This window comes from Pygoscelis adeliae, unplaced genomic scaffold (assembly GCF_000699105.1).
Source record: "Pygoscelis adeliae isolate BGI_AS28 unplaced genomic scaffold, ASM69910v1 Scaffold13, whole genome shotgun sequence".
Lineage (NCBI taxonomy): Eukaryota > Metazoa > Chordata > Aves > Sphenisciformes > Spheniscidae > Pygoscelis > Pygoscelis adeliae.
Window position 1 is genome coordinate 3,342,119 of NW_008824499.1, and position 14,182 is coordinate 3,356,300.

Genomic DNA, 14,182 nt, shown 5'->3' on the forward strand with positions numbered 1-14,182 from the left:
AGTGACATTTTCCTTCTATCATGAAAGCTGTCACTTTGGGCACCTTGCCAACGCTCTGGGCTTCCCAAAATGTCAGCCTTGAGCACCAGCAATGGGAGGGAAGGTATCAAAAGGCAGGCAGAAAGAGCAGCGCTGGAGTGCCTGCGAGCATCCCAAGGGATGTGCCGTCCTTCTCCCAAGGTATGTATCCTTGCCAGCATCCCTATTTTCCTACCCTTCACCTAAAGCCAAAACTGCTTCTGCCCTCTCACTGTACCCATGGGGTGTCTTTACATGGGTGGGTCCCTCCCACAAGGGAAAAAGTGCTTCTTGCTCCTCAGAGGTCGTCTCTGAGCTCTCCTGCCGCTGTATAAGAGGGGACAAGTGGCCTAAAGTGTGTGAGCAATGCTGGACCTGTTCTCCCCCTCTCAGCAGAAAGCGGATGAGGAATGCTCTTACATTAAAGACACTTTACTGCTTATTTGAGGCTTGCCAGAAAACAAACACACCTTCAGGATCTGCCTCCCATTAGCCCTCATCAGTAATATAAACAGTGAGACCAAATGAGTGTCTGATGAGTAAATTAGCTTCCCGTACCATAAGTCATTCCCATTACCTTACAAGAAACTTTTATTTCCGCTGGCCGAGCCGAGCCAGCCTGGCAGCAGCGAGCCCTGCTCCCGTTAGCATTGCGTAATTAACCTTGAGCAGAATGAGCCCAGGAAAGCCAAGCGGCGATTACGCATCTTGTTGGAGTTTGGATGCTTCCTAAAGGGCTCACGCTAATCCCGACCAGCCGGTCTGGGCTCCTGCAGCTCTAACTGAATTTTTTTCTCCTTGGGCAGCATGTTTAGCATAAATGATAGTTAGTGTGGGGAAAGGTAAGGGCTCGACACGCGTCCCCAGCTTGGCATCACCCTGAGCACCATGGCTTCCCACATCCTCACTGCCCAGCCTCAGCCAACCTGCAAACACCACTTGCCACGTCTCTAATTTTAATAATTTGTTAGCTGGCGCACTGGGAGACCAGTCCAGATCCTTTCTGACCAATGGAGATCCATTCCCTCTCGGAGACAGGGTTGAGCAGACCCCCTTGGTGCCCAAAGGAGATTTGCTTTCTTGGGGGGAGACATCTACCAGCCTCCCTACACACGCAGCCACAGCAAGTTAAGAATTGTTTTTAAAACAAAGCTCTTTCATCCTGCTAAAGTCCAGATGCTCATTCAAAGCTGCAGTGGCCACAGAAATGCCCAGGGAGCTGCCTCCTGCCAAGTCCAGAGCTCCTGAGCTGCCCAAAGATTTCACAAAACAAAAAAAAAAACAACCCACCTGGCTCAAAACTAAATTTCTCTTCAAAAGCAAAAAATGCATTTAACGACAATCAGCACATAACAAACAAATAAATAATCTACTATTTCTAATCACATGAAAGGGAACAACATAGTTGAATAAAGCCACCTCTTCAACTCACACCCAGAGAAGACGCCTCCACCTTCACAAGCAACTTCTAGCACATTGGTGAAAAGCAAAATAATCCATTTTACTCACCACAGCTTAGCTGATGCCCTCCAGCAGCCTCCCTTGCCCTCGCAGTGCAGCCAAAGACCATCAGCACCCACCTGGCACCCATGGGTGCTGATGGGTCCCTTCACCCACAGGTGCTTCCCATCACCTTCCTCGTTGGGACACCCCAGGCATCACCTGTAGGGTGGCCACACCCACCCTGCTTGGGGCAGAGACGAGGCCCTGGCATTGGGCCAAGCCATGAAGGTAAAGAAAATGTGTATAAATGAGCAAGGTGAAAACAGAGAGGAGAAAATGTGGGGTTTGCTCCTATTAGCCCGTGCCAGCCGCTGGGGACAGCCCAGCGCATGGTCTGAGACCTGCCAGCTCGTGCCCTGGGACATGGGGACAGAGACAGTCAAGAGGGGCTGGGCAGTGACGTATCTGGTTCTCACTCCCCCGTTACCCCAAATACTCTCTCTCCTGGTCAACCCTGTGTCCCAAAGAGCTGCTATGTAAGGATGTCTTCATACTGCTCCCTGCATGCCAGAACAAGGCAGCAGGGACTGTTTTCCCTTCTGTCTCTCTCCAAAAGGGAGAAAAAAACCCCATCCCATCCCACCGCAGTTCTTCAGACCCCTCTTGCCCAAGCCCCTCTGTATGGAAGAACGACGATGAATACCCCCAAATGTTTTTCACCCTGAGTACAGGCAGGAGACACATTCCCAGTTTCTGGCCAGAGACCCTCACCCACCAGTTGGGTGGCAAACCTCATTATGACAGTCTCCAGAATGATCCTATGGGATAAAGCAGCCCGCAAAGCTGTGCCTTCCATCTCCTTGTGGGTACATCTCTTCAGCAGACCGTGTTGACAGTTGTCCCATTGGAGCCTCCTGATGCCACCCCACCATTTATGGCGCCATCCTTGATGTTCTTCTCTGAGACTGAGACGGGTTTGTGTCTCTCGTGCCTGGTAATGGCTGTTTCAATCCCCCTGAGACACAACTGCACGTCGTCCCGAAAGGAGGGGGTGTACAGTCCATAAATGACAGGGTCGGTGCAGGTGTGCAGCAAGCCAAAGAGAAAGAAGCTGTGGTTGACATACTCCGGCATCTTCTGGATCATGGCTGGCTGGAACCAGTACCACAAGCCCAGGAGGTAGTATGGGGTCCAGCAGATGATGAAAGTGGCAACAATCACTATTGTCATCTTGAGAGTCTTCATGCGTGCCTTGGAGATGTGGTCGTTTTGATTTCTTATCAAACCTGCCAGGGAGAGTCAAAAGGATAGCTGGAGATGGAATAAAACCAGGAGAACATAACCATCCATGAATGTGCTTCTGCCAGAGCGGGGACACCATCTCATGGTCTGGTCCACGGCCCATGGGAAGCAGAAGACAGCAAGGAGGGGCGTCAAGAAGTTTGTGTAAAACCCCTTAGTTGGGTTACCCTTCAAAGGGTGTTGGGACAGACCCAACAATGCTCCAGGCTGGAGCATGTTCAGTCATAGAGTCATGGTGGACACTAAAGGGCTGGGACCTGCTTACCTTTATTGATCTTTAACTGCTTACTGATCTCCCAAATGATCCGGATGTAGCAAACTATCATGACGCTCAGGGGAGTGATGTAGAGGGTGGTGAAGGTGAACATGTTGTAGACGGTTTCCTCCCAGTGCGCTCGGAAGCTCCCGTGAGTAACGCACTGGGTGAAGTTCCCTCCCGGGACCGTGTGCAGATGGAAGAGGAAAAGCTGAAATAGAGAACCAAATAATAACTCAGAGAGGCTTTGGAACAGGGCACCACGTCCTGCAGATGCTCCTGGCTGTGCATGGAGAGCACCTCCCTGCCGCTGTCAGACTGGGAGAGGCGCTCCGGGCACCTAGCTCATGGCTATGGCCAGGACACATGGGATCTGACAGCTGTGAAATCCCATTTTCTGGCCATGCCAAATGTTATTTTGGTCAGCAACTGCTCAGGTTTGTCTTGGTCTGCTCCAACATGTTTTGCAGTGGTGCAGCAGTGCATTTTTGGGAGAAGATAACCATGTGCATGAGAAATAAAAAATAGTGGACACAATTTTTTCCCAGCCCTTAACGTAACACCCTGATGGTGTTGCAATGAACGGGTGCTGAGCACCCAATGCAGCAACCACACTGCTTCGCTCAGCAAAGCCAATCTGGTGGTGGTGGAACCCGTGGATTGGGATGGACTTGTTGAGGCTGCCAGGATGGGGAAGCCCTCCAAAACCACCCCAGCCTGGGCAAACCACACAGGGAGGGCACTGAGCCCTACCTGGGGCAAAGCCAGGAGCACGCTGCTGGCCCAGGCGACGCGGAGCAGCAGTCCGTTGCGGCGGCGAGCACGGGAGAAGGGATGGAGGACGGCCGCATGCCGGTCCAGGCTGATGACCACCAGCACCAGGGCGGCCGCGTACATGGCAAAGAGCTTGAGGAAGTTGAGGACCTTGCAGGAGACGTCCCCTCCATACCACTGCACCGTCACGTTCCACGCTGCGTCCAGGGGCATCACTGCCACTGTCACCAGCAGGTCAGCCAGCGCCAGGCTGAGGATCAGTGGCCGCACGTGGGATTTCCTCCTCTTCCTCAGCAGGCTGCCGAGCACCACTGCATTGCTGCCTGCCGCCAGCAAGAAGAAGATGGCTGTGACAATCACGCGGACCCTCGCCGCTTGCGTGAACCGGGGTTCGACCCAGTGCTCAGGGCAGCCATAAGCCGAGATGTTGGTGTCCCCCTCTGCGGTGGGGCAGCGGGGAGATGCGGGGAGCTGCTCGTCACTCATCCCCTGCCAAAATGGAAGCGACAAAGTAAACCCCCTCTTATGGGCTGTGTCATGTGCTGCAGCTTCAATACAAGGAGAAATGGGGAAATGGTGGGATCTGCACTAGAGGCACCAGCAGCAACCTGCCAGTCCTGGCCTGTCCCTGCCTGTCCCCTCCATGTTGCCCGTTCTGCCAAGCTGCTGCACCTCCCGGTTGCGGTGACACTGCCCAGCTGCCCTCTTTGGCTAACCCCTGCCATAGCTATAGCGATTGCTCACACAGACACATATTTTTAGCTCTTTGCGAGGCGGCTGAGCAGCTGGGAAGCAGGAGCCAGGAGTGGTCAGGACCACGGGACGAGCTGCTGCCCGCCAGCGCCTGGCCGGGAATGGGTCACACCGGAGCTGGCTCAGCCTGTGCCGGGGCAGCCGTGCTCAGTTCAAGGACTTGTCCTTCCAAAGGGGCTTTGCAAGCAGGACTCAGCTTTTTAGAAACCCCACAGCACTTTCCATTAGTGTGTTAAACCTTAATGGCCCACCTCCGTCTCCAGCGCCGGATCCGGGGCCGTGGGTGGGAGCACCTGGGGGTGGCCAGGAGGGAGAAGGTGGATCCCACGCTGTCTGGGGACTGACAGTGGCTCTCGGGAAAGGATCCTGGTGGCATTTAGGAGCCTGGACCTTCCCAGGACCCGGGCAGCACCAGCTCAACACCTCTGTCCCTTTGCCTTCGGGAGGCAAAGGAGGAGGAGGAGGTGAAGGTAGAAACACACCCACACTGGGGGGAGCTGAGGGTGATGAGCAGCACGGTGGTCCTCATGGCTTGATTTAATTGCCCTTTTTGCCCGAGCACAACCAGCTTGGGGACAACTCACATTTCAAGGGCAAATACTTCCAACTCTCAGGGACATGAGCTGTTAACGGTCCCAGCCACAGGTAGGGTATGTCTCTTACTGTTTCAAGCACCTTCTGGTTTGCTGATACCAAAATAAAGTGTTCCCCACCGTTGCACAAATAACACGATCAGCAGAGATCAAATCTGTCTCCCCAGCTCTGTGGGATGGAGATGCCGACACCTTGCAGCAAGCCGCCCTCTTCCAGCCCCCACCACCCATACCCTGAGCCCCTGAGACCAAGCCCCCTTGCTGCCTTCGCCCCCCTCCCTCTCCAAAGACCAACTCAACAAGCAAGCAGCAAAAAGAAAAAGCACTTAAAAAGTACCAAGCTGCTTGCTGGCTGTCTGGGAGAAACAAGGGGAAACCCGCATTGAGGTCTGGATTTGTCCCAGCTGGTGGGAACGTACCTGGCATAGCATGCCCTGATGCCAAGAGAAGATGCTCCTTGTTTTGCCCCACAGGTCTCCCACTGCCACGGTGCCGAGTCAGGATGCTCCAGCCCTTCTTTGCTTCACATCCCTGCAGCAAACCCCTTGAAGCAGCAAAATTTTCCCTTGCTGGTGGCTGAGCCGGGAGCTATGCTGTTTTTAGCACAGGCGTATGCAGGCATCTGGAGATGGCAATGCTGATGCAAACATCCCCTGCGCTGGCAAACCAGGAGTGGGGCACACGGAGGTGGGCACCCACGGACAGCCCGGCTCGGCAGCCCCCGATGCCGGTGTTTCACCCCCAGGAAGGGACTGGCACCCCTGCCCTTGCGGGCTTAACGAGCTGCCCAATTTCAGGCTTAATGAGCAAGCAGTGGGGATGATGACAAAGCCACTGTATTGCAAGAAATGGCCAAAATTCAAGATGTTGTGGCCAAACGTGGCCCCATCAGGGATAAGTGCCAACACTCCCTGCATCGGTTTTCTATAAATACAGGAAAACGAGTTAATTATCCCTGGAGTTAGTGATGAACGTCCCGTTGCTCAGACAACCGGGAGACTCACAGCACACACAGACACAGACACACACACATGCCCCAGCGATGCTCCTGGACCACACAGGTCCATGGGAGCATCACGGATGAACACAGGTACGTGCCTGGACTGGAAATGCTGTAGGGAGGGAATTAATAAGGAGAAACTTGGGTCATTTTGCCATTTTAATGAACATACTCTTTCCTCTGCGTTCTATCAGTTCCCACCTTGTTCTTTTTGTATTTCTTTCAGTGTAACGCACTGAGAGCTTTGATGCGCGGCGCGAAACTCTCACAAGGGCTTAAAAAATACGATGCGCAATGCAAGGCCAGGGAGGGAAACCGAGGATGCCCTGCTCCTCCGGCCAGCAAAAGTAAAAGAGCTGTGGGGATGACAGTGGGCCAGCCCCAAGCCCCTCTGGGGCCAGCGCCGGCACGCATGCTCCCAGGGGCATCACGGGGACTGTAATTACATGCAAACAGACCTTCGCATCTCCTGGTCTATTAAATTAAGAAGTACACAGTGTACGGGGGGACTGCAGGTCTCAGGCTGGCAGCGGTGCTCCACATTGTTCCCTGAGAGGACAAGGTTCACTTTCTGGGATAGGAGGTTTTCCATCATTAAACCTATTCCCACTTATTTTTGGGAGAAAATACCCAAGCTCGCTGGAAGTTGCACCATCTTTTGAGGCTGTCTGCTTACAGGAGTGCTCCTGGGCACAGCAAAAAAGGAGGATTTTTTTCCCCTTTGTGGGGTTAAGAGTCAAATTGTGTGGCAGAGAGACCAGCCTCTGAGACCCAGGAGATGCTGCAGGCGCTGGACTATGTCAGCCCTTGAGGCATCACTGTCCATTGGGGTCCCTCAAACCCTCCATCACTCCTGCATTTAACTGCCAAAAGGGATCCGGCTGGAAACTCTCTGCTCAGAGATGCGGAGGGCAATTTATGCGTTCAAAGTGCTTTACATCTGAGGGGAAAGAGAAAAGCAGACCCACCCCCAGCACTGCCAGCCCTCCACCCAAAATGCGGTCTCACAAGCTGAGAGCGAAGGGACATTGTCCTGCCAAGACCCGGTTTCAAAGCTGCTTAACAGCTGCAGCCCCGGCATCAACAATATCCCTCCGGAGGGGGATACCAGCCCCCCGGTCCTGCCGGAGCCTGGCTGAAACTCCAAAGCCACCGCAGGCAGAGCGGGAGGGCAGATGCCCAGCAAGCACCAGCCACCCCTGCCATGCAGGAGGGGACTGTCCCCATCACCTCGTTACCTGGCCAGAGCATCGCCTGCCGGCACAGCGGGAAAGAGCCTGGTCCCTGGGGAAAAAAAAAGCACGGAAACCACAGAGAAGTTGGGTGGAAGCCCATTTATTACAGCAGCCGCCTCCTTCTTGCATTAGACTCCTGCTTAAAGCCGAGATTAATTCGGCCCCACATGCTCATCCTTATTTTTCTTTTCATTTAGCTCTTTGCACCTGCACTAAAGCAATTAAATAGCGAGTCAGGAATGTATTCCCTGTTTGTCCTTCCCGGCTGGCTGCCTTTTTGTCTAGAAATGTCCTCTCCGTCCCTGACTGTATGATGCAAAAAAGGGACAGGATTTTTCTTAGGAATTGTAAGTCTTGCTCATGCCACAACAAAGCTTTTGGTCCCTGTTCAGAGAGGATTTTTTTAGCATGCCATCACGCAGAAATGTCCTGGGCATGCACTAGCAATAAGTCTTATTTTAAGGGTGGGGTCCTTTTTTCTCCGGCATTTGCGCAGTAACCCCCTTGTGTTTTCTCTTTTCTTTTTGCTCGTCTCCTCAAAGGCCAGCTTGGATGCTGTCTGCTCAGCAGCCTTCAGCTGAATCTCTGAACACTGGTTTAACGATCAGAGGGTTTTGGTCCCCAGGATTAGGAAACAGTGCTGGCAGGCAGGGCTTGTTTCCATACACCCCAGCTCGGCTCTTTCCGAAATCCCCTCCTTTTGGCATGCTGCCCCAGTACATCCCCGGAGCTGCAGCCCAGCACTGGGTCACGGGGAGTCAGAGCATCTCCAGGCTCCCCAAATAGGACTTTTCTCCCCAGATCCATACAGATCATCCCAGGATGCTGGAGAAAACAGAAATCAGAAAGCCACAACAGGTAGCACAGCCCCAGTGGCAATTTTTTGCGCAAGCAGACCTTGAACAGAAGTACAAGCACTGCGTTTTTCCATCGGACATCCCATATAAATTGGGATCTCGTGCAGGGAAAGTGGCATGGGATATCATTTCCATTAACCTAGTGCAAACGTGGGGCAGGGAACCTGCTGCCATTTATCCTAATAAATCACTGCCAGGGTCTTGGCTTCACAAAAGAGAGAAAAACTTGTCTTTTCACCTCCGAGAGAAACTCCTGCTGCTGGGCATTACAGGGGGGTAATGATGGCTTTTCTTTGAGCAGAGCCACCCTACAGCAGCACCCTCACTTGCACCCTTGCCCCCAGCACCATCACTCCAGGCAGGTGCTTCTGCCGGGCTGGCTGTCCGAAAATTCCCCTTTGCTCAGACACACCTCATGATTTCAGAGTTTTTAATGCTGATTTTTTTTTCCCTCCAATATTCTTTTCCTCCTCCAAGCCTTGAATTGTCACAGGAGCAGCTCGTCCAAGGAAATTTTTGTCTCATACTGGACTCGAAACAGAAAGTCTAGTCAGGGACATCTGACATGCAATGTTTTTGTGAGTAAATACCAGCATCCATGAAGTCATTTCCCGGGGTTAGAAATGAGCTCACCTCTGGAACGGCTTCTCTTCTTACCCAAAGTTCACAAGTCAAGCAGTTGTGAAGCTCCCAGTTTTCATCCTTATCAAAAAACAGCACTGGGGCTGCGTGCCGTGCAGTGCCGCCTCTGGCTGTATGCTGCAGATGGACCCTGGGCATTGGCTATCGCGGGGCATCACCCTAAATTCCCCGAAGTCTTTGCAGCGAAAGACAGAGGACCAAAGCTCAGCGGTCACCGGGGATAAACCAGCGGCTCATTCTGTCTGCTCACCCGGCCCTGGCCGTTCTGCCGAGCCTGCCAAGAGGGATTATAATTGCTGTCCCTCGTGGGGATAATCTGGGTCATCCCGTCCCCCTCTTAAAAGTCCTTGTTTAAAGCAGAGGGAGGGATCTGTCCTGCCCACCCGGCTCAATATCTTGGCAACCTGTGTCTTTGGGCCATTTCTTGGTGAAATAACGCGCTGTTTCTGATGCGGCTTCGTATATCGGAGCCTCACTGGAGCCTTCACCAGTAAAAGTCCTTCTCAGGGGGATATCATGCCATCAGACAGCGGTGCTGAGAAAAACATGCTCTCGATGCTCAAACCCACTGCAATTCCCATGTTTTAATACCCTGGCTGGTGCTCCTGGTGTTGCTGAGCCCAGCAAGTCAGGCTGGACGTCCAAGTCACGTACCCAGCCAGGATGGTGTAAAGGACAAGGACCCCACTGGCAGGGGAGCCCAGATGTCCAGAGCATCATTCCCAGAGGTTCCCCAAATTTACATCTTCCCACGCGGAGCAGCAGCTCTTGGAGTCTTTCACCAGGACATCTCAACCAGAGCAAAATCCCCCTTCCCCATCTCTAAACTAGGGTGAAGGGTGAATTTATCACCCTAGACCAAACCCTGAGGTCAAGCTCCAGAAAACGTGGCGGGCTTTGGTGCTGAGCCCTGTCCGCTCACCACCAAGAGATAAAACCTGGATGGCATGCACCGCCGCTCCACCCACAGTGCATCTTTCCCACAGCAGCTTCGCTTCCTTGCCCAGGCTGGAAACCCCAGCTGGGGGGGAATTTATTTGGGAAATCTCACCTGGCACCCCAGTCCCATGATGCTCCTGTCCCCAGTAAACCAGGAAAATCACCCACGGGCTCGATGGAGGGGCCGTGGGTCCCCTTCGGCTCTGGCACGCACCAGCTCGGCCCAGGCTTTCACTGCCCTAGCTGGGTATTTTTCTTGAGCTGGAAGAAATTATGAAATCTCAATGTTTTCATTGTGACTAACCCATGGAAGTGAACAATTTTGCCCTTGTTTTTGGATGGGTTTTAGTTGCTCTCCTTGTCTTTGCCTTTCGTGCCCTCTTTCATCCTCTGCTTTTTTTTCCTCCCTGTGGGACCTGCCCATTCCGTTACTCCAAACTTCAAATATCCTTCTCTCTCCATGCTCCCAAATTGGATTGTGTGACCAAGACCATGTTTCAGCGCTCCCTTTGGATGCTCCTTCCCAAACACAGGCCGGACTCGAGGGCTGGTTTCCTCCATTTTGCTGTGGGAGAGGTGAGATGTGGGGAAAGCTGAGAGCCCCGTGGGACTGGGGCAGCAGCGTTACCCAGGGCTTGCAGGAGCGAGAAGCAGGGAAAACCTCCCCCGGCACCTCTTTCCCATGTGCTTGGTATCTCCAAGCAGTTTTCAAGGCTTAAAAACACGCTTAGGTGAGCTTCAAGTGGGGACACAACTCCTTTTAGGAAAGGATCAGTGGCTCGAGGGGGAGAGATACCATTAATGCTGAATTAAATGAGCCGGAGGAATATAATTTCTGCTCCCCCACCCTGTTTTTACGCTCCTGCAAGAAACCTGCTCTGAGCCAAGCCCTGGGACTGCGGGACACCGGTGTCCCTTGGGAAGAGCACCAGTGCTGACATCTCCCCCCAGGACGGATTTGGGCTCCTGGGGAGGCGTTTCTGGGAGGCAGTGCTCGATCTGATGCCGGGTGTGTTGCACTGAGTTTCTCCCGGGAAGGGCTTATCTCCCATGCCGCCTTCCCAACCTGCTCCCAGCGTTTTTCTTCCCAGCCGGTCCAAGGTGCTCACACCGGGCGGCTCCCAGCCCTTCCCTTCGGCAGCGCTTGGCCCCCACTGAACACCTCTGCCCGCGCTGCTGGCAAACGCATGTTTACCCTCTGGCGAAAGCTGATGTGGCCACAACTGCCCCAGGGGGAATCCTGGCAGTGCTGGAATTAGCTCGGCAGAGACCGGCTTTTCTGAGCATGCCCTCAGCATGATGCATGAGGTCGTGAGATATGGCTCTGGTCGCCCCCATGTCCACAGGTGCTCCGGGAAGGGGAGGCGTTTCCATGCCCTCTTTTGCCAGCGCAGATGCTGGCAAACTCTTTTGGAGCCGAAACTTGGAGGCAGATGAGCCCTGATTACCCCAGCCCAGGCTCATCTCCACGTTGCTCAGTGCAATAATTAACCTGAAATACAGTCACACATGGTTTAATGAGGACCCCCCGCCACCTGCCCGGCTCCATCCCTTGCACATTTTCTGCCCATCCCAAGTAGAGGCTCATCCACACACTAAAAAGCAGCTTTTAATCTGATGCTCCAGTTTTGCTGCCAACACCAGATGCTCTGGTCGGGCTTGCACAGCCTATGTGCTGCTGGTGCACATCAGCCAGGAATCCCTGCAGAACAGGAGGGAGACAAACCGCAGGGTGCTGGAAGACGCAAGCCCTCCCAGCACGCTCGCAGGTCACGCAGGGTTTTGCCATTTTTTTGGTAAAACTGGCCAGTGCTTTGCTGCTGTAAATCAGCTGCAAACCGGCCCACCTTGACATGGACTATAGCAAAAAAATCAAGGAGGAAAAGGCACAGATGAGACCAGGGACCGCCATCCCACAGGTGGAAGGCTGCCCTCCCCATCAGCATGGGTGCACAGCCCAAAGAGCACCCAAGCCGAAAGCTAGTGCCCGTAAATAAGAGCAATAAATTAAGGATTTCTTCAGGAGCAATTAATTGCCCAAAGCAACATGTGCTTCAACACAGGATGGTCTTTGTCCACCAAGCCCTGTCCAGAGCTAAAGCAAACAGCCAGTGGGCTGCTCCTCCCCTGTGGTTTAAATGCCCCCATTGAGGTGCTGCCCTGGCTCGGACCCGGCCACGTTCCCATCGCGCCCGTTTGTGTCCTGTGGCTGCGTTTCCATCACTGATCCGAGGTTGTGCAATAACTCAGGCCCTGCTGCTCGCCTGCATCTGCCTCCAGGATGTTCCCGGCAAGTATTGGTGTCGTACCGGCACGTGGCACCGTGATGCTGCCCTGCAAGTGTCCCCGAGGAGTTAATGCTCCAGGCGCGGTTCAGGGAGAGGCTGGGACGTGCATTACTCATGGAGGGCTTGAAAATAATGGCCTTCTCCATCTCGCAGAGAGTTTCTAAACGAGGCAGAATACTTATCTTAATTTCCCCAGCTCAGCAATGTAATTGAAAAGGGATTCACTATGGAGACACTTCTGGCGCTCTCATAGCATCTCCTGTCTCTGCTCTTCTGAGCTGTGATGGGGAAGGAGAGACAGCAGGGATGGACATGGCGTCCAGGAGGAAAACCCCGGCAGAACCCTTCAGTGGTCCGGGATATCCCAGTGACCAGTGAACCCCTCTCCAGGCAATGTGGGTCTGGATGCAGGGCTGTATGCATGCAGCAGGGACGCAGGTAACAGTCCCTGGGCACTCAGATAACAGCCGTTCCCTGCAAAAGCACTAGGAAAAGCCCTTTTCCTCGACAGATGTGATCACAGAACAGGGGACACCCTTGTTTTACATGCCGGGGGGGTCAGTCGTGTTGTGCCAGTGCTAGCAGGCATTCAGGGGCTCACCCCGTGGCTGGACCCCACAAGCAGCATGGCCACAGCCACTTGCTCTCCCCCAGCACCCGGCTCTTTCACCGCTCCAGAAAAAGCCTTCCCAAACTCCAGAGCTAAAATCAGTCTTTTCCTGGCTCCTGGCTTTCATGTCATCCCCCCTCTGTGGTGCTTTTTGCATCTGTTTCATAAATGATGTATGTGGAGCGGAGCACCGCTCAGCCATGGTCGAGGCTTTGGCTCCTAAATAAATCCTTCCAGGGGGGGAAGGTCCGCTCGCTCCTTTTCTCCCAGCCACAGCCTGTAAATCCTCATCCGCACAATAAAAACAAACTCCAGTAGTCAATTTTTTTGGCTCTTTTCCAAAGCTTTTAGGCAGCTGGAGTGCGATTTTGTGCTGATGAAGCGGTAGAGGAGGGCTTAAGTGAAACAGTATTGTGGTGGCTGTGAGGTTTGCTGGTGTTCAGAGCTCAGAGTGAACTCCGGGGACCCGCCACATCTCCAAGTTCTCCTACAAACCATGGCAATTGCCAGTCCGGCTCCTGGGATAGCAAAACAGGATTTAAAAAACAACATTAGCCACCCCTGGAGCATGGCTGGAGAAGTATCAGGAGCCAAGTGCTTAATGAAATCCCAGCTCCCTGCTCACCCTCCTAAACCATGCAAACTTCCCAAAGTGTTTGGTATGGAACAAAGTCATCAATCAGTTATTTTAACTCCCATCTCCGTAAACAGGAGCAAGCCCAGAAACACGCAGCAGGGGAAAATAACCGTCAGCTTCCTTTGGTGGAGCGAAAAGGGTGCAGGGAAGGAGGACGGGAGCAGCCATCAGGGAGCTCAGCATAGCGTTGGCCCCAAAGGACATATCATGGGCCCCATAAGGTATTTCATGGAGCCCACAGGATATTTCATGGACCCCACAGAGCATTTCACAGACCCCACAGCTTGTAAACCCCACGCGTAGCCCTGAGAGCAGCCCCACCATTCCCGCCACCCTCCCAGCATGGTGCAGTCGGCTTTCGGTGACAGTCACTCTGCCAATGCCGTATCAGAAAGGGTGGGAGGCACAAATAGCTGGGATGAGCATCAGTAGCCCGTTTTCCCCTGGATTTATTAGACGGACATGAGAAGAGTGATGGAGACATCCACAGGGGAGCGTGGAGATGGAGACGCTGTTGCACCATCTGCTATCACAGTCCTCTTACGCTGCCCCAGCCTCAGCGCTGGTTGGGGGGGAGCATTAAGCATGGCAGCGTTCACATAAATGCATTATGGCTTTGGAATTACACATCGATGATGAAACCATGGGAAAAAACCATGAGGGCTGGGCAGGGTCACCAGGGTTAATCCGGGAGGGGAATGAGTCTGAGAGGCTGCGGCTCTGCTGCACCGATGCTTTGGTTGGGAAACACCAGCCTTGGGCAGCTCAACCCACAGTCAGAAAGATAAGAGCAGTTTGGCCTGGGTTGCATCCTTCCCTGCTGGCCACGGGTGCT

General features: G+C 53.5%; 1 protein-coding gene across 1 annotated transcript; it reads right to left on the reverse strand.

The window, feature by feature from the left end:
* Positions 1-2,337: 2,337 nt before the first annotated feature.
* Positions 2,338-4,279, reverse strand: GNRHR (gonadotropin-releasing hormone receptor). The gene is made up of 3 exons (XM_009321532.1): positions 3,773-4,279; positions 3,029-3,230; positions 2,338-2,747 (listed from the first exon to the last, which is right to left on the reverse strand). Exons 1-3 carry the CDS (start codon positions 4,277-4,279, stop codon positions 2,338-2,340), a joined length of 1,119 nt encoding a protein of 372 aa, XP_009319807.1.
* Between the last annotated feature and the right edge of the window lie 9,903 nt (positions 4,280-14,182).

What these genes read in the sequence shown, in the direction of transcription:
- GNRHR (XM_009321532.1), bottom strand. Translation starts at nt 4,279, where the DNA reads ATGAGTGACGAGCAGCTCCCCGCATCTCCCCGCTGCCCCACCGCAGAG. An exon ending in TGCTCCTGGCTTTGCCCCAG is followed by an intron (nt 3,231 to 3,772) that starts GTAGGGCTCAGT and finishes TCTCTATTTCAG; the next exon opens with CTTTTCCTCTTCCATCTGCA. An exon ending in GCAGTTAAAGATCAATAAAG is followed by an intron (nt 2,748 to 3,028) that starts GTAAGCAGGTCC and finishes TCTCCCTGGCAG; the next exon opens with GTTTGATAAGAAATCAAAAC.